A 25,110-nucleotide genomic window follows, 5' to 3' on the forward strand; every position below is an offset into this window, starting at 1 on the left:
GAGTTCTCTTATAAGGTCTCCAACTTGCTATGACAAGGAAAGGCTTGGATAGTCACCATTAAAAGTAAAGGCTAGTCATTTACTTTCTGTTTCTCTCTCAGTCTCTTGCACACACACACACACACACACACACACACACACACACACACACACACACAGCTTTTCTTTCTTCTCCCTTTCTTCCTTCTCCTCTTTTCTTTTTTAATGGAGACAGAAGCAGAGAGAGAGAGAGACATAGACAGAGAGAGAAAAAGAGAGAGAGAGAGAGAGAGAGAGAGAGAGAGAGAGAGACCAAGTCTTCCTCCAGTGTGGTAAATGCCAAATTTCAACCTGGACCATGCACATGGAAAGCAGCACACTACCTAAGTGAGCTGTTTTGCCAGCTCTGGTGGTCCTCTTCAGAGTAGAACTGTTGGCGTGTTTTCATTTCTTACAATGTATTAGTAGCTATAACTCCAATATAAACAGGGTCATGTGGCCTAATTTGTTATAAGGTTAGAGTTTTGTGAAATATAAAGCTAGGCCTATTCTAGTGCCTTTTCACACTTTATTGGCCAACAGAATTGAAATTGTGAACATAAAGGAAATTTCCCTGGAGAGTAAAATTCTTTGTAGAGAAGACAAAATGATTAGGCCAGCAGTGCTATTGAGCTAAACTTTATGGAAACTCACCACAGAGGAAAACACATTAAAATACAATTTTTCTGTCAATAAAAAATAATTTTGAGTTCAGTGATAAAAATGTACAGAATGCAAAATATTGGCAGCATTTCTACTCTCTTAAGAAGTAAGTATAATTGTTTCTAATAACAGTCAATACAAAAATGGTACTTTAAAACACATATAGATTTCTTAGAAAATTAAAGCACTATAGCAAAAAGAATAACTTGGAGATTAATTTTTCTATTGTCCTCATTTTGTAGATGAGAAAACTAAGACTAGAGATATAAATGCTTTACTTCAATACTTCTCCAAGTATTAAAGTAAAGTCCTAAGCCTACATTCTACCACTCTTGGGCAAAGTTTCCTAGTAACATTTTGTGCTTACATTTGAAACCCCTTTTGATTTTTCTCTATCTTTTTGCTACCTAATTCCCACAATCCTCACACATTTCAAAAGGCTGGTCAGTAACAGCAGCAAATATCAAAGCTTCCTTCTCCCTTTAGCATTTATGGGCCCTCTGTCAGGTCTGAAGATACACAGGCAGTGTTAGTAGCTTAAGGAAGCAATTTTCAAATTTCCTCTTAACCTGAGAAACATATTAGTAGAGTAATTAATCTTAAACAACTTTCTCTATCAACCTGACCACTTTTTTTTTCCTGCATCACTACAAGTGAAGGCATATGTGCATGGCTGATTTAATTAATAGTTCCAATAATGTTGGTATGCATGAGACTCCTTCTGTTTCATTTGGTTTAAATACCCCCTGCTTAACACTATTCTATTTACATAACCCAAGGATTCTTGCCTGCTCTGCCCCCTCCTTGTCACACTCTGATTTTCACCAGTCACTTTTCTCTCCACCCTCTCTATGTCACATCCTGTTTCCACCCTACTTGGCAAGTATATATAAAGACAGCATTGTGAGTTTTAGGGTACTTGAGTTTAGCTTAGCTCGTCTTAGATTGTGCTGTGTCCTGCATGAATAAAGAGATACTGCCTACAGCTCAACCATGAGTCCCTGGTCGTCTGTTACCCGCCCGTGAAGCCAGCCCGGCGAAAACAACATAGCCCGGAGAAAACAACACAATAAAAACACAGTATCATAGTGATTTGCAAAAGTTAGTTAATATGGCATAAGGATCACGGTTTGAACCCCGGCTCCCCACTTGCAAGGGTGTTGCTTCACAAGCGGTAAAGCAGGTCTGCAGGTATCTATCTTTCTCTTCCCCTCTCTGTCTTTCCCTTCTCTCTCCATTTCTCTCTGTCTTATCTAACAACAATGACATCAATAACAACAACAATAGTAACTACAACAATAAAAATCAACATGGGCAACAAAAGGGGAAATAAATAAATATTTTAAAAGTTAATTAATAAATGAAGCAAGGAGCACGGGTTCTTCTAAAATATTCAGTGAGATAAAGTTATACAGTTTTTGAATTTAGGTAGGTTTGAGCTTCCTTTTGTTTGCCTTTCCCATTTGGATGATACAGAGAGGGGACTAAAGGAAATTAATCTTTAATGAATACTTGCTTTGAATTATGCACTATATTTTTCTGTTTCATATTCAGAACTATGGACAATATTGTTTATTTTTCCTATATTATATGTGAGATAATTGAGGTTAAAAGTTAAAAGAACTTTCCAGTATCCAACATTCAAGGTTGTGCTAAAACTTAGATCTACTCAGTTCCAAAGTTTTTAGTGAGTGGTCTGTGTATTGATAAGAACACTGAAATAAGGATAGGAACAGTTAAGTAAAATGTGTTGTGACAATATATTATTAATACTGAGCTATGAATCAACACTTTTGTGTTCAAATTCCCTCATACCTCATGTGAAAATTTTAGTTTTGAACCAGTGTTTTCAAAACTTATTTTGCTAAAACTATGAATTTCTTATATCCCATGTCCAAAAGGCCTATCACATGATACACGGCACAATTGTGAGGGGCAAAAAAAAAAAAAAAAGATTTCGGAGGTTACTAAATCCAAATCTATCTACTAGGGTTTGTGTCTAGATTACTTGCACTAAAAAAGAAATTTTTGCTTGAAAGTTTGACTAGTTAAAATCTGAGACTTCCTCTAGTTTTAAGATCTGCTCATTGATGTAGAAATGAAGCCTTGTTAACATTTGTGCTTGGCTACCACTATTGGGTGAACAGCTGATGAACTGGAACATAAAAGGTTTCAACAATTGCAGTAACTGCTTCAACCTATTGGATTTTATCTCAGGCGTGGCAGCAAAGCACATACTTTTATCTAGCTATTAGAGAATATACACAGTTTCTAGATATCAGTTGAGGAGGAAAACAACCTCTTGCTTCAGTCACACTCCATTCCAACAAATCTGTAGATATCCTTTATTTCCACGATGTTTATGTCTGTGTGTTCTGTTTAATTAATTGTCATCCTACTTAGTTACATCAAAAGCTACCTATAAAACCACCCCCCTTTTTTTCTCAAGTGTATTTTACTTGGATATCCAGGAAAGGCCTCCTATTAACATAAAGTGAATTGCCTCACATAGCAATCTGTCTCCAGTAATCATCAGATCTAAATTTATTACTGTATTTTTTTTCAGCCAAAATGAAAATCCTATCTTTTTTTTTTAAGTTTCAGGAGGGGAGATCAATTTCAACCTAAAATATAAATCATTCAGACTTGTAGTATCACTTTTCACATGCAATCAGGGTTCGTTTTAATAAGCAAAAGCAAGAGGGTCACGTATAATTGCTTTACTGGCAGGTGGGAACATTTGAAGCAAGTAGAAAGCTTGCAAAAGTTCAGCTGGATCAGTATTCAACAAAACAGTAAGATCTAAACAGGGCAAACCACTTATGCTACCCACATTCTCAATTATTACATTTGAATATTAGGTACTGACTAAAACTTTTGAAGAAGAGCCCACCACATTTGTAGACTGGGAAGAAATATTCTCTAACATGAGCAGAAAATTTTCAGAAAATTAAGTAGCACTGATTTATAAAGCATTAAGGAATTTCATTATTGTCTCTACAGTAATGTCTACAATATTGTCTCTACAATAATTGTCTCTACAGGCTTGCTAAAGCAGGGAAGTGACAGTTTTGGTGGGTCCTTCAAAAATTTATATGTAATATTTCTTTTTTTAAAAAAATTATATTTATATATTTATTTTCCCTTTTATTGCTCTTTTTTTTTTATTCTTGTCGTAGTTATTATTGTTGTTGTTATTGATGTCATCGTTGTTGGATAGGACAGAGAGAAATGGAGAGAGGAGGGGAAGACAGAAGAGGGGGAGAGAAAGACACCTGCAGACCTGCTTCACTGCCTGTGAAGCGACTCCCCTGCAGGTGGGTATGGGGAGGGGGACTTGAACCGGAATCCTTACTCTGGTCCTTGCGCTTTGCGCCACGTGCGCTTAATCCACTGTGCTACCGCCTGACTCCCTATATGTGACACACACACACACACACACACACACACACACAGTCTTCATAGCATTTGTAGGGCTTATAACACCATTCTTTTGGAAACACTAAGTAGAGAGTAACCCATATACATTACAGCAGTATTGTCTTCTATTTGATTCTATTAAATACTGTCCCAAGTGTTTTCAATATATTAGGTCTCTGGAGAAGACTTGTAGTAAGTCAAAGTAGTATGAATTTTAAGTGCTTTGTTTATGTAGCCAAATTTCTTCCCTCTAATTATAATTTCCCAATTTTCTTATATCCCCTTAGATGGTGAATCTTTTGATAATGTAGCTTATAATAAGTATGTAAGTACTTATGAAAATTAGAAATGAAGCACTTATAAATGATTTAATTGTACAAATGACTTTTGCTAATTATAAAATTATTAATCAAATGACACAATGAATATTTGATGAATTGAACCCATAGATGGCAGAATGGCACCACTCAGTTCATATTCTTTAAGGAGAAAACTTGGAAGAATTATTTATTTCACCTATTCATATTCATTAAGCAAAAAATGCAGTTGAAAAATAATTTAAAAATTCCCCAAATAATTCTGAGTCCCAGGGTTTTTACTAAATATTCTTTCCTACAACATAGGCATGCTATCTTTTTAAAATTAATTTTATTAAAGCATTTTTCATAAGATCAATCTGCAATAATATGAACATACATACACAGAGAGATTTTTGGTGAAAATATATTTAAAAGTTGAGTAAATAGTGGATGTTGTTATTTGGAAAACTGGGAAATGTTATGCATGTACAAATTATTGTATTTACTGTCAAATGTAAAGCATTAATTCCCCAGTAAAGAAATTAAAAAAAAAAGAGTTGAGTAAAATGAGTCCACTAGTAAAAAAATAGATGTTTTAGTATGAAGTTAATGCATTATATACAATTTATGGTGACTCACAATTGATATTTATATAGTAGTATAGTGAAATGCCGCATTAGTAAAAAAAAAATTATAGACAGATAATTTATAGGAATTTGTTACACCCTGACTTTCCTATATAATATCTACCATATGTTTTGCTTTCCACTTATTGAGAAAAAGCATGCTTTTTATCTGATATAATTCTACTGGTAAAATTGCTAATGTATCACAGTAAAGTTCCTTTTGCAACTACAGATGAACTCAACAGCTCATGAAAGGGCATGGGGCGTTAAACTGACTTCTTGCGAAATTAGACCCATCCTTTTTTCTCTGGAATCCAAGAACATTATTAGATCACTAATAACTTTTTCTTTTCTTTTTTTTTTTCTTTAGTTACCAGAGCTATTGCTAAGGCTCAGTGCCTGCATGACTCCCCTGTTTCCAGTGGCCATTTTTCTTTTTATAGAGAGTAAGAGACAAAGGGAGGGGAGAGGTAGATGGGGAGGGAGAGAGAAAGAGAGAGAGAGAGAGAGAGAGAGAGAGAGAGAGAGAGAGAGAGAGAGAGAGAAAGATACCTGTAGTACTGCTCCACCATTCATGAAGCTTCCCTCCCCCTTGCAAATGGGCATACCCCTATTCTCAAACTTTTACAGCTTCTGTAGCTCAGGTCCTCCTCTGGGATCACATCCATATCAAAGTCACATGTTTCTATAAAATGCTTCTATTCTTTGGTTTACTCCTCAATGTTATTATTACTTGAATTTCTGTTCTCTTAGTGCCATCGCACTTCCCATATCACACCAGAATTTGAAGCTCAGTCATAAGCTAGACACATACCTAACCCAATGAGCAATCTCTCTGATTCTGAAAATTATTTTGACAACAGGGTTCCCAGTTATATTATTTCTTTTCTCCCCAGCTTCCAGTACTATGCTTTGTACATTGAAGGCAAGCAAAGTGTGTGTGTGTGTGTGTGTGTGTGTGTGTGTGTGTGTGTGTGTGTGTGTGTGTGTATGTGAATGTTGCTTATTGAGTGAATCATTTTAGCCTCAAAATAGAACACAGCCCTTTACTCTTTTAAATCTCCCCAGTGCCTGAATTTTAAGTTATTGACATCATATTATAATTAACCTGAAATTAGTGTCACAACACCTGTTTCATGTAATAAACAAGGGATAAAGTTATGATATGAGTTAGAACTGGGACATAATTTTTAATTTGCATGCTTTCTCCCTGACTTATGAGGAATACTTACCATCTTAACCCTAATAAAGTAAAGTGCCTTCATTTTATAAATGAACTAACCAAGTTTTGGGCATTTAAATGACTTACTCAAAGTTGGATACAAGTGATACATTGGAAGACTGACTTCCAACCGAGGTCCTCTTAACTCCTTTTATGTGAAATACATACACTCACACTCTCATACAAACACTATCTCTTTGTTTTAGATGGATTTAGTTATAACAAAGTTCTGAATTTTAGCTTTTATACTTTCAGTGATATAAAAAATGTAGGTTATTACAAAACAAGAGTAGAGTATAACTTAAGAAACAAGGAAAGAAAAGAGAAAATACAAAATAAAAGTAGGGTTATTGGGTACATTATATTGAAACAAAGCAGAGGACTAAGGGGGGAAATAGAGCTGGAGGGAGTTTAGAAGGTTTTAGGGTGATACATGATCGTAGATAAAGAACTAAGTTGGAGGTTAGGGTGTTTTGCAGATACCTACAAAGGGTCATAAGAAATTGTGCCCATGTGTCAACAACTGTACTATAAATCAGTAACACTTCAAAGATGAATTGAAAAAATGTAAGACAAAAAATAAAATATACTTCAGTCTCTGTCTTATGTAAGTTTCAGTCAAACGTTAACCTCGCTCATATCTCATATACTTAAGTTTGATATCTGGCTCATGTTATGTTGTTTATATCTAACATTTATTTTTTAAAAATCTTTTATATATTGAGCAATAACACTGTAAATCATTAAAGTAAAGTTGATAAAAAATCACAAGAAAAGTCATTAAAATCTACAGTGTTCAGAGGTTTGTCTTTTGAAGAACACATTGCAAATGGTAAATCTTTCTTACTGTATTGCTGGCTTTGTATTCATTGCGAGAGATAGTGAAATACTGAAATAGGAAGCATAAGCTCTAAAACATATTTCAAGATTTAAGATTTTGTTCTATCTCTCTTATTAAGTTTCCTCATGTATCTGAGAGAGTGGGGAAAATACATATTTACCTTCTTGTATTAGAATGAGAAATGTCTGAACAAATTCATATAAAAAATAGAATCTAGCCCATAGTAAAGTAACAGTAATGTTATTTGTAATCACAGTTGCATTGTTGTGCATCTCTAAGATTACAAATAAAGCTAACTCCCAGATCACTCAATTACCCACTCAATGTCTCACTAAAGCATTTATTCACTAAGATTTATTAATTATTTACTAATAGTAGGCACTGTGCTTAGTGATATAGGAGATAAAATAGTCAAATGTTGGTCCTGTAAACTCAACATATTTATAATCTAATGAAATATAAAAATATATGAAAAAAGTTAAAACATCTTCAGATAAGGTTATACAAAATATTGAATTTTATACGTTTTTCAAACTCCCAGATCTGTGCCTATAATTACACATACAATTTGTTTGTTATGTCTTTAATAGTAAATTAATCAAATGCATTAGTATTTGTAGCATCTCTACAATCAGGAAGCCAATGGAAAAAAAACATATAATTAGAGTCCATTCTAAAGATGCCAAATTTAGAAGTTTTTTTTTTCTAGTAGTACATTATTTCCAGATGATTTTGCTAGGGTTGTCAGAGTAAAAACAAGCAGATAAGTGACATTTGTTCTTAATTTGTTGTATTCATTAATGCTTCAGTTTTTAAAATTAGAATATGATTTAGAAAGTTAAATAGCAAAAGTTAATGTTATTAAGCTTTAAAATTTTCTTTCTTCATCTATTTACTTTGTTTCTTCTTTCAGTTCTTGCATATTTAAGTCATTTTAAATATTAATAACATACTAAGTAAGCCTTAATATTTACATTAAATTGAAATTCACACTGATGCCTACAATTTTCAATGGTTTATGTTATTAATATTGTATTAACTAAATCATTCTCATTGAAGAAACTTAAATATACTATGACTATTGCATAGTAAGTAATCCTTTTTTAAAGAGTAGGGATACCAAAATATTAAGCAATATTAAACTGGAATAATAAATGATAAGATTAAAAAATATTTCCTTTTGTTGCCCTTGTTTTATTGTTGTAGTTATTATTTATGTCATCGTTGTTGGACAGGACAAAGGGAAATGGAGAGAGGAGGGGAAGACAGAGAGGGGGAGAGAAAGCTAGACACCTGAAGGGCTTCACCACCTGTGAAGGGACTCCCCTGCAGGTGGGGAGCTGGGGGATCAAACCAGTATCCTTTTGCCGGTCCTTGCGCTTTGTGCCACGTTCGCTTAACACACTGCACTACCGCCCAACTCCTGATATGATGTTTTTAAATTGTATCAAACATCATTTTCAAATGTTTATTTTGATAACAAATATGTATTTCATTTACCATTAGAGTTTTTACTTTCAACTTTTTATATTTTATTTATTACATGGAGGCAGAAAGAAATCAAGAGATAAGAGGGAGATAGAAAGAGAAGGTTTCCCTCTACAGGTTGGGACTAGGGACTTGAACACAGGTCTTTGCACATTGTAATATGTATACTGTACTAGGCTAACCACCACTTCGGCCCACATCAGAGTTTACTAAGTCATCCTAAGTCATAAAAGTTCATAAAATGTTAATATGAATGTTTTTATAGTATGTTTCAAACAATACAATACAATATATATATATTCCATTCCCAATCATTTAAAGTAGAAATGTTTATGTATAGGGTGAACTAGATAATATTTTCCTTTATCAGATATAAAATGAAAAGAATGTATTTTCTGTTGTGAAGGACATTTCCAGAAATTTTACATTTCAAAATCAGAACTAATGGGGCCAGGCAGTGGCACACCTGGTAGAGTGCTTAGCAAGGTTCAAGCCCCTGGTCCCCACCTGCAGGGGGACAGCTTCACGAGTGGTGAAGCAGGGCTTTAGGTGTCTTTCTGTCTCTTCCCCTTTCCATCTTCCCCTCCTCTCAATTTCTGGTTGTCTCTATCCAATAGATAAAGATTAAAAAAATTAAAGTAAGAATTATTTTTGCTTATAATGGTTTTTGAAAACTCATTTTCTCCAAAGTACTAAAACTATTGTAAAAGGTAATATTAGAATAGGTTTCGCTTAACTAATCCTTGTATTTTTTCTTTCTTTTCCCATTTTTAGTCCTTTGGGACTAAAAGACATTAGAAACCTAAAATAGGGGCCAGGTGGTGGCACACCTGGTTGAGCATACATGTTAAAATGCACAAGGACTCAGGTTTGAGCTCCTAGTCCCCACCTGCGAGGAGAAAGCTTTAGTGAAGCAATGCTGCAGGTGTCTCTCAGACTTTCCCTCTCTAACACCCCTTTCCCTCTCTATTTCTGATTGTCTCTATCAAATAAATAAATAAGGATAAAAAAATTAAAGAAAAAATTCTAAAATAGACATCTATTTTAGGAAAATCATAAGTTATAATTCAAACTATGTAACTATATCATAGTTATAACTATGATATAGTTATAATAATAAATATTTTATTTGTCATAATTTACCTATTTCATTTCATTTATAGCATGAGGAATTCTTGCTACTATAAGATATATGTAAAGAAACAATACAGAATAAATTCAGCTCAAATTAATCTGTTATTATATATAATATATATCATATACTATAGCACAATTATATATAAATAAACATCTTTAAAAAATAGAGCAAAGGAAAAAGCAACAGTTGACTTCAGTTAAAAGACATTTTTAGGTTTTTTTTATTAATTTTTTAATCAACTGTAAGACTTTTTCTTAATGAATACTCTATATGCAATGTGTCAAAATGGAATGAGTTCTCAAAAAACAACATACTTTATAGTCTTAGGCATTATTTCTATGGAGGGGCAAGGGTAAAGAAACCCTGAGAGCATTATGGCAATGCTGTGTTACTTACGGTTGAGAGACAGGCTTGCATTGGTTGTGCCTAGCTTGTTGGCAGCCACACAAGTATAGTTGCCGAAGTGCTCCTGTGTTACATTGGTAACAGTGAGAATGGATCTTGTGCTAAAATTCTGAATCATAATTCCCTGTTGGCCATTGAAGAGCCTGAAATACAAATTAAATCCAAGGTAAATATGTATATTAAATATTATTTTCATCTTTTATCTTAGATGGGTTTGTCATGACAGCCCATAAACAGCCTGACTGCAGTGGCATTAGTGGCATTAGGGCATTAGTATGATAAAGACGTAATTATATTTCCCTTATATTTATAGCTATTGGGAGGAGAGACTGTATGGTTGTTGACTGTCTATAGGAATATTTACACTATACAGCTAACTAAGCTTATGTATCTACATGTTTTATTCACATATTATTTGGCATGTTAGAAGTTTAAGCACACCAAGTAATGGAATCTCATCCAATAATACCAAGAAAAAGTACTCTTTACTTCTGCCATATACCACTGACAAATGATTTGCTTTCAAACCTGGCAATAGATAGCGGTGTAGTACTGAGGAAAACATTTGAAGCTGAATATTAGCGTTACCACATTTTAGGAAAATGTCTGGGAAAGTCCTTTAACATTCCTGAGCCTCAATATGGTATTCATTTTTGTTTCATTATACCCTGATTATCCAGCAAACTTTATCTAGATTTATCAGTAGGGGCTCTCAATTTCTTTTTCTTTCTTCTCCTCTATTTTTTTTTTTTTTTGGACATTACTAGAACTTACTACTTCTGTGATTTCACCACTCCAAGTGAATGCTACTTTTTATTGTTTTTATGAGATAGAAGGTAAGAAAAACACAGAGGGAAGGAGAGACACCACAACACTGCCCCACTGCTCCTGAAACTTCCCCTTTACATGGTTCTCTGATGTAGTGGGGATCCAAGACCTCACACATGGTAAAATGTGAGTTCTATTGTGTGGGATCTCTCCTAACACTAAAGCCCTCATTTTTAAAAGAACTGGCATACAGACTCAACAAACCTAATACTGGTTTGGATATAACAAATGACAGTCAACACTTAAACAACTGGTAGAAAGTCGTAACTCATCATAAGGAAAGGACAACAAAAGCTGGAAAAGGGCAAGGGACTAGCTCACTCAATGATGGTCTTTTTGGTCAATACCAGGCCAATGCCTGGTCACTAGTGAAAGAATCCTTGGATTCCACATAGATACAATGGGCCTAAACTTCTAATAGATCCCTCTCTCCACCATCACTGTTCACTTCCACTAGGATCATCATCATAAGACCTCCTGTGGGCCTCTCCAGGGCCTTACCCTCACTGTAGAGCAACCATGGTAGGACTCTCTCACTCTCTGAAAGGAGGCTGGGTCATCCTACTCTTCACTTGAGGAAGACTAGTCCTGAAATAACTGAGGTCTAGAATGTTCCCAACTATGACCATACACAGTGAGCTGAGACTGACAGGGACTCAGAAGTTACACAGTCTCCTGTGCTAACTATATTTATATATATTTCTTGCAACAGATCAATGAGGTGAACAGTTAATTGTATTTATGTCTTTTCTTCAAGTCTGAGAGCTACTCTCTGCCCTAATCCAGCTTTCTAGCCCTATTCTCAACTCTGACTACATCTTCCTAGACAATATTCTGAGTCCACCTGCATGTTTGCTACTGGGCTCAGGCAAAAATTAGTAAAGTCATGGGCTCCTGGGAACATACCTAAAATAGACTTCTAGCTTCTATCCACTCTAAGATTCCTATTCTCATCTGCTCTATATCTACTTTTGGATTCCTGTTTATTAAGCACTTTGTCCTGCTTTATATCTTACCACCTTTCAACCATCAACTTGCAGAGGCTACTATGACTCCATCCTGCCTTCTTGGGCCAGATAAGCACACCAATGTATCCCAAAGTCTCACCACTTGAAAGCCCTACCCCACTAGGGAAAGATAGAAGCAGGTTGGAAGTAAGAATCAACCTGCCAATGTCCATGTCCAGTGGAGAAGCTGTTATAGAATCCAGAACTCCTACCTTCTGCACCCCAGAAAAGAATTTTTACCCATGATTCCCAAGGGGAAATCTATAAGGAGAAGATGGCCAAAGGCCCTAAATTCTAGTTCCATCAGGATCCAGAGGGAGATGAATAAAGGAAGATGAATAAAGGAAGGACATTTGAGGTAGTAACAGGTGTAGGTTTGACTTAGAAAGGAAGAGAAAGCAGGACCACAGAAAAAATTATTAATAATTTTAAATATTGATTGTTATAGAAATACTAGTCAACCCATGTCTGTGACTTTGGGAGAATGATTACAGTTTCCAGTAGAGGGAATGGAGATACAGAACTCTGGTGGAGGGAACAGTGTTGAATTATAGCCCTCTTATCCCATAATTTTGTAAACCAATATTAAATCACTAAAATATGAATAAAAATAATCAAATAAAGGACTAGCATAGCTTTAGTAGTGACAATAATAGCTTTATTATTGCCATGTCCACACCTGCTTCATGTTTTTTCTGAATCTGCTTCTGTTGCTTATCATCCTCCATTACTTCTACTGATCAGACCCTCCCTACTCAGTTAGTTCTGATCTAGGTCCTACCTTACTTTCTCTAATGTTCCTTATATGGCTTTTCTATCTTTATGCTTCTATCTAAGTTGTGCAAGTTATAAAATCAAAACCTACCATTGAATGCTTGGATTGTTCTGAGGATTTCCATGCATGCAAATCTTTTCAAGACAAAAAATATATTTTTTGAATTTCTCAAATGACAGGACCATATAAATACATTTTGTTTTACATTTGGTGAGTAGTTCATAGGCTAGTGATGCCCAACTAACATTCCTACCACAGAGGGCTTTGTAATACCCCTTAAAGAAATTCTTGAAGAAATTCTCTCAAAAATGAATTCTGCTGTAAAAGGATACGAACCAGATAATAACTTCTCCACCCCCTCCCCCCCAAAAAATACTGTGGAAAAGATGCACAAACCATAATATGGACTATGCAAACTCATAGTCAAAATATTGTGTTAGTTTTTCTTTTTTAGTGTGTTTAAATTTCATTACTAAATATTTCCTTAATCACAAAGATGCTAATATTTGGCATCCTCTGAGAGTTTAAGTTGAACTTCTTTGCATTATGTTATGTGACTTGCATCTGAATTTAGATAAAATACACTGTAGTTAAATACAAATTAAAAGAAGCTCCCATGCTTAGTTACTCAGGGAATTACTTTTATTTCATGCAATACCTGAATTTGACTTATCTAAATCTCAAACTTTAATCAGATTAAAGAAACTTTAAATGAACACTGAATATCTTTAACAAGCAATAAACCTAATAATTTCCATCTCAGATACAATAAAATGACTATGTTTATTCTTGTCTCACATTATAAAAATACAATATTTATGTTAAATGGTCATATAATCTTTTTCTGTTTCCTTGCATAACATTTATAACTTCATTGTCTGTTAATTCATATATATGCATATTTAATATATAAAATCAATTAGAGATCTTTTGCATTTTAGGCAAAATCAAGTTTACTTTGTCCATATGAAGCTTTAACTCTAGATGACTCAGCAACTCGTAAGATTGCTAAATCTCTATTGGGCCCCATGGACTAGAGAATTGAGAGCAAAGCAGTTAGTGCCTTTATTTGGTGAGACTTTGGGGGGGAAAAAATCTCAAGGGAATATATTCACTTACTTCCTGACACACTTTGCTTATGTTTGTTATTGCTGCCTTTCTGAATTCTCTTCCAGTTCTGTACCCTTTAATGCATTTGAAAGCAAAGCCACAGATGCTGCTAAATCATGAAGTGTATCCATGCTCTCTCTGTGCAGGCTCATTTTTGGCCTTTGGCCAGTAGTGCTATGTGCTTCCTTTCCAGAGTGGCACATTAGTGTGCTAACTCCTGCTGCTCTGATCAGCCTGGCATGTGATTATGCTCAATTAAAAAAAAGAAAGAAAGAAAAGAAAGAAAGGAAGGAAGAAAAGAAAACTAAATTCTCTGAAAGATGAAGAAATTTTTTCTGTTTAGAGGAAGATACTTTCTGAAATAACTAGAGAAATCCATAGCTGACTTTCTTCTATCATTGGGAGTTTTAGAAGTGCCGATTCTTCAAAATCATTAGGAAACCTCTTTTCTCCTACCAGAGTACTGGGATAACTTTTGCAAAACCAGCCTTTTTAAGGAAAGTGATTTTTGACATGGTGTATTGAAATAGAAATACACTTTTCTGATTTTCCTACAGAGATTCTGGGGAGGGGATTTATTTAGTTATTCAAATTAATTCTGAAACTAACTATCACACTGCTACAAAGATGTGCTTTATTTCATGTGATTAGGAACTGAGTTGGGCAACACATGGTTTTTGAAGACCTTTGAGAACTTCTGAGAAGGTCAAAGATGAATATAAAAGTCAAGACATATAGCAAGAGAGCTACAACAAGGTGAAATGTAGACTAGGCATGGCTTACAGAAGCTAAGTCAATGGCTAAATTTTGTGTGGGAGTAGAGGAGGTTAGGGAGGATTGGCAGGGCATTGGCATTGAGAACCTAGTGCAAGATGGTGAAAAAAGACTTTAGATGGTAGTGGGTACAGCTCAAGGACAAGTGTCATGGAGAGATAAGAAACCGTACTCTTGTGACAACTCTCTTGTAACTTATTATGTCCTCCAGTAAGCCAATTTTAAGAAAAATCAGACATACCTATACCCAATTGTTTAAGACAGATGGCACCTTAGTTGCAAAGTTGACATTTTAGTATGAACAATGAACCTTTAATAACTTGGGCACAGTTTGACTCATACACAGAAGTTATAATATATATAATCCTACTGTAATTTTACTTCTTAACTAAAAGCATATAATCATCAAAGAACATCTTAATAGGTGGAACTTTTTTTCCTTATCGAGTAATTATTTCAATACTATCGTATATAATTATATTTCCTATAAACAGGGTAATTATGTCAATAAAAACATGTTTGACAAATTGAATTAATTTTATGCATTATATCCTGATAGACCGGAGTTGGTTCACAGAATGACTATATTTTCCATATCTATCCCTGAAATTTTTGAAATCAGACTTCTTTGTAACAGTAATACGGAATGTGAAAGTGATAATTCAAGCGATATATTCAGAGAACTAAATTCACAGTATTGCCTTATGTGGAGCATTTTTCTCTTTTTCATATATATTTGACTTTTTTAATACCTAAAAGGATGATTTTTTTGTTTTAAAAATATTTACTTTATTAGTTTCATCAGGTAGACCATGGAGAGCACAGCTATGGCATATGTGGTGCCAGAGATTAAATCTGTGGTCACAGATATGCAAGTTCTTAATGTTCTACTTTATGAATCTATTCCCCAGATACAATATTCATCATGAATTAACTTTGAATACAGAATCAAAGATACTTTCTTACAGTTCACTACACCTACACTCAGAAAGGAGAGGTGAATTCTTTGGAATGAAGGATTAACTGTGTCAGTCATTTCCTTATCCAGAAATCTATAGCTTGTGGTGCTTGTGTAGAAATTCTAGTCATTTAAAAATTCATTTATTTATTCTTTTTTATTGAGAGAATAGTGGTTTATAGTAAATACATCTGTTGATTCTAAAATTTCTCATTTTCTACAAAACACTTTCTCCCCCATCCTAGGTCCTCTTCCAGCATCATGCATGACGACCTGAAAAGCTTCTCTACCTGCCCTGAGTTATTTACTTTGGTGCGATACACTTAATCCAGTCCAAATTCTACTTTGTGTTTCTCCTTTCTGTTCTTATTCTTCAACTTCTGTCCATGATTGAGATAATCTCATATTCATTTTTCTCTTTTTGGCTTATCTCACTTAGCATGATTCTTTCAAGCTCCATCCAAGATAAAGTGAACAAAGTACATAATTCTTAACAACTGAGTAGCTTTCCATTGTGTATATATACCATAATTTTCTTAGCCACTAATCTGTTGTTGTACATATTTTATTTTATTATTTGAGGGGTGTCTTCATTTTTCTTAAAGATTTTATTTATTCATTCATGTGAAAGATAGGAAGGGAGAGAGAGAGAGAAAGAACCAGACATCACTGTGGCACATGTGCTGCTGGGGACTGAACTCAGGATCTCATGCTTGAGAGTCCAGTGCTTTATCCACTGTGCCACCTCCTAGACCACTTGTTGTACATATTTTAAATACAGAGGGGAAGAGAGGTGAGAGAGAGAGAGAGAGGCTGGTGCACTGCTCAGCTCTAATTTACAGTGATTCTACCTGTTAAACCTTGAACCTCAGGATTTCAGGCATGAAAGCTTTTTGCATAACCATTATGCTATATCCTGGCTTGATCATTTTCTATTGTTGTAATTTTACCATTCAATAGACCTTATGACTATAAAATCCTTTTGTTACTGTGAATCCTGTTGTCCTCTAACTTCTGCCAATCATAGATTGTCCTTATTGCTATTATTTGAATGTTCATGCTCTTCACAAATTCATACGCTGAAATCCTGAACCTTAAAGGTGTTGCACTTATAATATGTACTTTGGGAGAGACTCTAAAGTCATGGAAAATAATCTAACTAGGAGGTAAGAATGTTTTGTAGACAACTATCATAGGAAAATAAAAAAACAAAAAGTGTACCTATATATCAACAATTGTACTATAAGCCATTAACATCCCCTGTCAATGAAATGATAAAAGGGGAAAAGAAACCATTACAGTAGGTTCCAGAGAGATTCATAGTCCTGTCTACTATGCAAAAGTACAGTATACCCAGAAGAGTACTCTCATAGTGCCATGCTGACCCTGTTCTCATACTTCCATGTTCTAGAACTGTGAGATAGATATTGGTTGTTTATAAGCTGCCTAGTGATATTTTGCTATATCAACTTAAAAGAATTAAAAATGAAAACATAAGACCGCTATTTTTCTTTTTTTCTGACATCATGTACATCTGTGAACCACAAACTCTACTTGTCAGAGGTGTTGCCAACTCCTAAGTTATACAGCCTGATTTAGTTCTTAGTAAGATTAGTCCCTTATATTTTCATATCATTCAGAAATAACATGTAGAAAACTAGCTAATAAGCAGGGATATTTTTATATTCATGACTTAGGAAATTTGTGTAAACTCTATAATTACAATCACTCTCAATAATAATAGTTATTTAGGATGGCCAGAAGAGTCAGGGCATTATCACATAAACAAATCTGACCATGTAACTAACCACTGGGACTGATTTTTAGTATTACAGTAGCTATATCTAAACTCACTCATTTAAAATTATTTATTTATTTATTTATTTTTTTGTTTGTTTTTTTTGTTTCCATTATCACCATTGGGCTTCAGTGCCAGAACTAGGAACCCACTGCTTCATTTTTTCCTTTTATTTTTTTTTTCCATTTTATTTTATAGGATAGAGATAAATTCAGAGGAGGTGGAGAAATAGAGTGGGAAAGAGAAAGACAGATACCTGCAGAGCTGCTTCACCACTGGTGAAGCATCCCTACCAGACAGCCCCCTGCTCCATCCTCCACTGTTGACACTATCGCTTATTTACATAATAATTGTTTTGCCAGATCTATCTTCTTTCTACCTTGAGACCTACCCTGCCTGCAGGGTACATTATTCCCACCAACTAAACCATAGCAACGGTAGCTAAGGAAGTTCCCAGCGTGACTTTTTCTTTTCTCCACCCCGTTTCCTAGCCATCTCCGTTCAGACTTGCCACTTCTGGTTCTATCCCATAACCCACTTCTGTTCCTGGTTTCACTCTCTTTTCTCTCCTGCCTAGCCTCCTGACCTGGAGAAGGGCTGGTGTGCAGAGTGGGAGGTGGCTATTGCAGTTTGGTGCCATGTGGCTTAACCAGCTGTGCTCACACTTGACTCTGGGGCTCCCTCATCAATAAAGAATTGTATTACCATGAGGCCACGAGTTCCTGGTCTCTCCCCTGTGAAGGTAGCCTGGCACAACCACTGTAGGTGAATAGCAGGTGCTTGAACCTGGGTCCTTGAGCATTGTGTGTGCACGTCACCAGGTATGCCACTGCCTGGCCCCTCATTTTGCATTTTTATCCAGCCTCATCTCACATTTTAGAACTGTTGTTCACTATCTGACTTTCAGGTCAAGAATTACAAGCAATATTTCTAGAAAAATAAATTTTTAGGTGTAAATACTCACTGGAAAATGAATTGCTAATGAAGAGAACACCAAAGGCTATACATCTATGAAAATTGTTTGGAATAGAATGAGAAAGGTGGTCTCAACTGATGATCAGTCTCTAGCAAGCTGGAATTACAAGAGAATATGATAATGTGATTGATTTTATTAGTAAAATTATGTGTCTTAATATCGAGACAGAAGACAGTGGGAACAAGTTGTTTTTTTTAATCATAAGTATAATTACAGAGAGAATGAATTTTCTGCCAATAGGGGATTATAGGATTATTGATTTCCAAGAGGAGGTATGAGCTACAGATATATTTCAAAGAAGAGACTTAAAGAAATTCATTAGTAATTGTAGATCTCTGTCAATAATCTTAATGAAAATGAAGTTTTGTTTGTTCATTAAATAATGTTTACCCATGACTCCTATACTTAAAACACAGATTTTCCAGTAAAAAATAAAAAGACATGGAGGGAGGCATTCAGATCCTGCTGCATGATGGTGGAAAAGGACCTAAATTGGGCTTGATAGTGTTTTTCAGACACCAAACATAGCGAGATGAAAAAGTGTACATTCAGGAGCAGCAGCTCTTATGTGTGTTAAGTGCATGTGGCACAAAGCACAAGGACCTGCATAAGGATCCTGGTTTGAGGCCCTGGCTCCCCACCTGCAGGGAAGCGGTGAAGCTGTTCTGCAGGTAACTATCTTTCTCTCCCCCTCTGTCTTCCCCTCCTCTCTCCATTTTCTTTCTGTCCTATCCAACAACAATGACACCAATAACAACAACAAAAAAACAACAAGGGCAACAAAAAGGGAATAAATATTAAAATAACTAAAAAAAAAAGTGTACACCTGTTAACACCTGCACTGTTATCCATTCACCACTTCCATTAAGAAAAACAAACTGGGGGTGGGGACCAGGCAGTGGTGCAGCGGATTAAGTGCAGTGCAAGCACCTGCACAAAGATCCTGGTTTGAACCACAGGCTCCCCACCTACAGAGGGGGTCGCTTCACAAGTTGTGAAGCAGGTCTGCAGGTGCCTGTCTTCCGGAGATCTCCCCCTTTCTATATACCTCTTGCCCCTCTCATTTCTCTCTGTCTTATCAAAAAAAATAATAAATGGCCACAGGAGTAATGGGTTTGTAGTGCAGGCACTGAGCCCCAGCAATAACCCTGGAGCCAAAACAAAAAAAACCCAATTTTGACATAAGTGAATAGTTAAAAAACATTAGTTAACTTCTCTCAATGATATAAATGTAGATTACATAATCCTTCACTCTGAATTATGGGCTGTATTTTAGTCTTCTTAGTTTGAGCAGAAATGTTTCCTGGGCATCGAAAATCTCAGTTGCCCCAGACACATTTATCTCTGAATTAATCTAAAGCTAAAAGTCACCACACTGGTGACACACCTAGTTAAGTGAACATGCAGAAGGTCCTAGGTTCAAGCCTTTGGTCTCCACCTGTAGGGAAAAGCTTCACAAGTGGTAAAGCAATGCTGCAGGTCTCTGTCTCTCTCTACCTCTCTCTCTGGTGAAGCAGTGCTGCAAGTCTCTTTCCCTCTCTGTCTGGTGAAGTAGTGCTTCAGGTCTCTATCTCTCTCTTTCTCTTTTCCTTTTTAATTTCTTTCTGTCCTATCAAGTAAAAAGAAAGAAAAAGTAACTACAGGCAGCCATGAATTTATCGTACAGGCAACAAGTACAGGCAAGAACCCCTGCTAGCAATAATCATAATAAACAGACTGCACTGTACAAAAATATTGGTGTTAAGAGTGTAATCTCCTTATCCCTCCCTCTCTCCTTCATTTATGTACACCATCAGTGACTGATTTTCACCCCTTTTGTGGGACTATGTGAAAGCTTGGTAGAACTTAGGGGAGCTCTCTCATCCTTGGATGGAGGTCTGGAAAGACACCCTACTTGTTAGCCTCTCTCCTTATAGAGATGAGCCAAGAGGGAAAAGTCTCCCAGACTCAGTTTCTCCTTGTTAGTCTCTCAAGCTCACAGACAGCCTACAAGTCTCTCACACTTAGTTTCCCCTGCTAGCAGCAGGCCAAATGATTGCCTGCTTTAGGGTTCACTCAAAGTTCACACATCCACTTCACCTTTTTATCATACAGGAGAACACACTCTATCATACGCTAATACCAGGCAGTGAGACCCCCAAATTCTATTTCCTTATGTTCTTTGATATCTGTGATTTACATCAAGTTCTGTTTTTCTTCTTCTCTACCTCACCTTACTGGTTTAACCCCTATGCTTCTCTCAAATACCTTTGGATAATTAACTTGCCTGCATCATGGAAACTAATTGTCTTGACCTTTATGCATCTCATCAATTCTTGTCATATCAGCCCCCTACCATAGGGGCAAGCTGACCTTTAAGAAACCTGTAATTTATGACATATGTGAAAAATGTCCTCTGTTTAAGTCAGTATAAAGACCTGTACTCTTCTCCAAATAAACGAATGTGCATACCAGAATGTTCCCCGATGTCTCTTTCTGAATTCACTTGGCCTCTAGAGCTGGTGAGGGAGGGTCGGAGGCTTACCCCATGGTTGGAGCCATTCCATGTGAGCCCCAGCACCCCTTTGTGTTCACCAAATATATGGATGGTAGAAAATCTCTTGCCATAGTATATATTCAGAATATAATCAAGAATAGTAGAAAAATGCAACCTAGTTGAATGATAAGAATGCAATATTTTTTAAAAAGTCAAAATTCTTTTCTACAGTATGTGCATCAATGATGCTATGAAGTATTGTGTTGAAACTTGCAAGACCATTTCAGTTTAAATTTTCATATGGTTGTGTGATCTTTTAATTACTGTCCATATTTTATATTAGACTAAACTCCAGTATGGAAAGGCTCCTAACTAGTTTTGTTGTTCATTTTATTCTAAGCACCTAGTATAGTGCTGGACTCTTAATAAGTGCACAGTACTGCATGATTGAATGAATTATAATTTTACATTTTTGCAATTTTTAGTTTTTCATCATAGAAGTGATAAAATTAAGACTATGTCAACATGTTAATGGAATAATTTTTATAAGCACGTAAAATATAATATTTATGCACATAGATATCAAATGCATCGGGTACTAGATACATGATAGGTTCTATTTTTGTTCATGATATTATCATTTTCTTAGAACAAATATATTTCCTCTCAGATGGCAGCAACATATTAAATATTGAGAATACAGGAAATTATTTTTAAAGCAAAAATCTAGGGAAGTGGCTGAGAAGATTGTGACATCATGATTTCAGATGTACCAGACTCAGTATCAATTACATACACTTTATCATTCTCATCTAGAATTTTCACAGATGTGCAGGATAGATTTCTGTTTTACAGAAAAAAATGTAGAAAGAGTAGGACTGGTATAAACTAAGAGAGAAATTAAAATTAATGTGAACATGCTGCTATAGCAACCTATTAGTTTACTCTGTTGCTTGATACTTGAAGCTTGAAAACAATATGGCATTATTTATTCCTAGAACAGACTGAAGAATATCATGCATCACTGTCTTAGCCCCAAGGGGTATCTATCTTTAGTTTCACATTTGAATAAATTAATGTTATTATAATATATTAGAAGATTTTAATGATTTTAGACTTTATTAAGCTATTTAAAATGTATGTCTTGTTTACTTTATCAATTTTAATGAAATTAATAATTTTAGATTAGAGAACTTTGGGCTGCCTTATTTGTGACAGTTTGATTCACATGGGGAGATATTCTCCCTTTTAACCCTACATCAAATAACCAAAGACTGTAGTGTAGGTATCAATCCTGCCCTGGCTACAGTGCTTCTTGTATCCTTGACAACCTGTCCTATGACTAGATTTCTCTGTTCAACTTGAATTGCTTTTCTAATATCAGTGTGCCTATGATTTAAATGTAAAATTTCATCCTGCAATATACCATTTTGTTGAGACTACATTCATTAAAAATAAGGAAGAAGGAGAAGGAAGAGGAGGAGGAGGGTGAGGATGATGATGATGAGGAGATGAATGATGATGATGATGACAATATGGAAAAGAAGAATAGAAGGAGGAGAAAGAAGAAGAAGAGAAAAAGAGAGAAAAAGAAGACAATGACAGCATTATCACCATGGGAAGTTAGAACTGAACAGCAAAAACCAGTCTCTATTATGTAATAATATATTGGATTCGTAATGTCCCAAAAATCTAAGGTGACAAGATACATTTGTATCAGTTACTGTTCTCTCATCAATTTGATAGTAATAAAAAAAGAATATTTCACTTTGTCATTATCAAGGCCTACACATTCTTACAATAGGGTGTGTTCTGCACACCATACAAGATGCTGGAAACACAATGGCAAACAAGGAAAAATTCTCACTCCCAGGCAGAGTAGACTTTAGGAGAGGTAACAGAAAAGTAAATGTCAAGTGTCATTTAATAAGTGTTTTTTTGAAGAAATATATATATTTTTAAAATATTATCTTTATTGATAGAGACAGCTAGAATTCAAGAGGGAAAGGGTGACAGACAGGGAGAGAGAGAGAGAGAGAGAGACACCTGCAACACTGCTTTGCCATTTGCAAGCTTTCCTCTGCAGGTGGGGACCAGGGGCTTGAACTAGAGTGCTTGAGGATTGTGACATGTGCACTCAATGAGGTACAACACCACCCAATCCCATTAAGTGTTTTTTATAAAGTAGAGTATATCTGAATAACTTTTTCTTTGAGTAGAAATTGATTAAGGAATGTTTCTTAAAAAAGAAAATCTCAATCTATACTAAGGGACTAGTGGAAGACAGTCAGCTAAAGGAAGATGGTGCGTGAATGTGTGTGTGTGTGTGTGTATTTTATAAGTACATGGAAGGAGTCCATAAATAAAGTAGTCAACATATCTTGATGCTTTAAATACATAGTTCATGTCATATTTAGGGAACTAATATTTAAGGATTTTTATAGACTCAGTTGTAAGACCATAAAAGTTCCATAGAACATGAACCAGAGCCAACACAAGATGATCTCCCACACTCTAGCTTAGGATTTAATTCTCAAGACCATGAAGACTAATTGAAGAGATTCAAATTAAATGGTAAGATCATTGGCTCAGAAGGTGGTCTAAGAGTTTTGGACCGACAAGCATGAGTTCTTGAGTTTGATTCTTGGCATTGCATGTGCCAGAGAGATGCTCTTACTCTTCTTTCTCCAAATTCCTAAGTAAACACATATTTAAAATAATGTAATAAGGATATATATATATATATATATATATATAAGCTATCAGATAAATTTTAAGATCACAATTAAATTTCTTTAAAAAATCAAATTTCTGTGGTTTACTGGTAGATTTGAAACCTCTTATTATTATTTGATTTTAGTATATCCCAAACAAAACTCAGCATAGTCCCTCTAAAGTTTCATTTCCTGTGGTTCTTTTTGCAGGTTTCACATTTTATTCTTTTTATTATTTATTTTATTTATAAAAAGGAAACACTGACAAAGCCATAGGATAAGAGGGGTACAACTCCACACAATTGCCAACACCAGAACTCTATATCACATCCCCTCCTTTGATAGCTTTCCTATTCTATATCCCCTGAGACTATGGACCCAAGGTCATTATGGGATGCAGAAGATGGAAGGTCTTGCTTCTGTAATTACTTCCCCGCTGAATATGGGCGTTGACAGGTCAATCCATACTCCCAGCCTGTCTCTCTTTTCCCTAGTGGGGTGAGGTTCTGGGGAATAGGAGCTCTAGGACACATTGGTGGTGTTGTCTGTCCAGAGAACTCTGGTTGGCATCATGCTAGCATCTGGAACCTGGTGGCTGAAAAGAGAGTTAACATATAAAGCCAGACAAACTGTTGACTAATCATGAACCTAAAGGCTGGAAAAGTGTAGATGAAGAGTTGGGGGGTGGGGGGGTCTCTGTTTTGTAGATAGCTAGTAGGCATATTTTAGTTATATTCCAAAGGGCCTGTGGCTATACTAGTTTTGTTTTTTGTTTTCTCCTGAGCCTAAAATCTAATATGCAGTTGGATCCAAGTTATTATCTGGGGAGATTATGTCATAGCTGGAAAAAGGACCAGAAAGCTGGATCAGGGAAGAAAGTAGTTCCCAAATATGGGAAAGGTGTATAAATATTGTTGACTGAGTCCAGAGACCAGACATGGAATGTTAACCCTTCAGCCTTATTACTTAGGTGAGATCTTTCCTTTCATAGTATTCTCTAAACCATTCCAGGTGGTTCACTTCCTAACAAAGTCCCCAAACCTAGATACAAACCAGGTCCTGTGAGATAGAGCATTGGTTCACACGTATCCATAAATTAGGGCAAAATATATACCTGAAAGCAAAAGTATACAATAGTCTGCTGTGAGTCAGTATAAAGTTCATGATGAAATAGTGTTTACTTAGACTTAGATACCCTCCTCACCTATTTCCTATTTCACTCACTCCAAAGCTCACCTTAGCAAAGCAAGGATTTTAAAAGCTGAATAAGGGCAAGAAACAGGCATACTTTAATGATATCAGGCCACCACCCCATCAGCTGGGGCCTTATTTGGGGAGTCCTGAGATTCCCAAACAAACATGATGGGCCTAGACCTCGAATAAATCTCTCTCTCCATTGTTACCTGTCATTTCTACCACAGAATGTGAGCTCAGATCACAGGGATGCAAAGGTAACATCAGCTCCTAAGCTGATTATGGGCCCCAGATCAAATTCATGAGGTTTACAGTTAACGGTATTTCCTGTGTTTCTAACATCAGTGATGAACTTATCATTCACTTTCTTAGTAAGATAG

The 25,110-nt window shown here is 35.6% G+C and overlaps 1 protein-coding gene across 1 annotated transcript in view; it reads right to left on the reverse strand.

The window, feature by feature from the left end:
* The window catches only part of NEGR1 (neuronal growth regulator 1), a 938,974-nt gene that overhangs the window by 206,174 nt on the left and 707,690 nt on the right, over positions 1–25,110 (reverse strand). Inside the window, exon 6 of the mRNA XM_007530478.3 lies at positions 10,112–10,263. Coding sequence (XP_007530540.1) covers positions 10,112–10,263 — 152 coding nt within the window. The remainder of the gene's footprint in view (positions 1–10,111; positions 10,264–25,110) is intronic.

Source organism: Erinaceus europaeus, chromosome 11 (assembly GCF_950295315.1).
Source record: "Erinaceus europaeus chromosome 11, mEriEur2.1, whole genome shotgun sequence".
Taxonomy (NCBI): Eukaryota; Metazoa; Chordata; class Mammalia; order Eulipotyphla; family Erinaceidae; genus Erinaceus; species Erinaceus europaeus.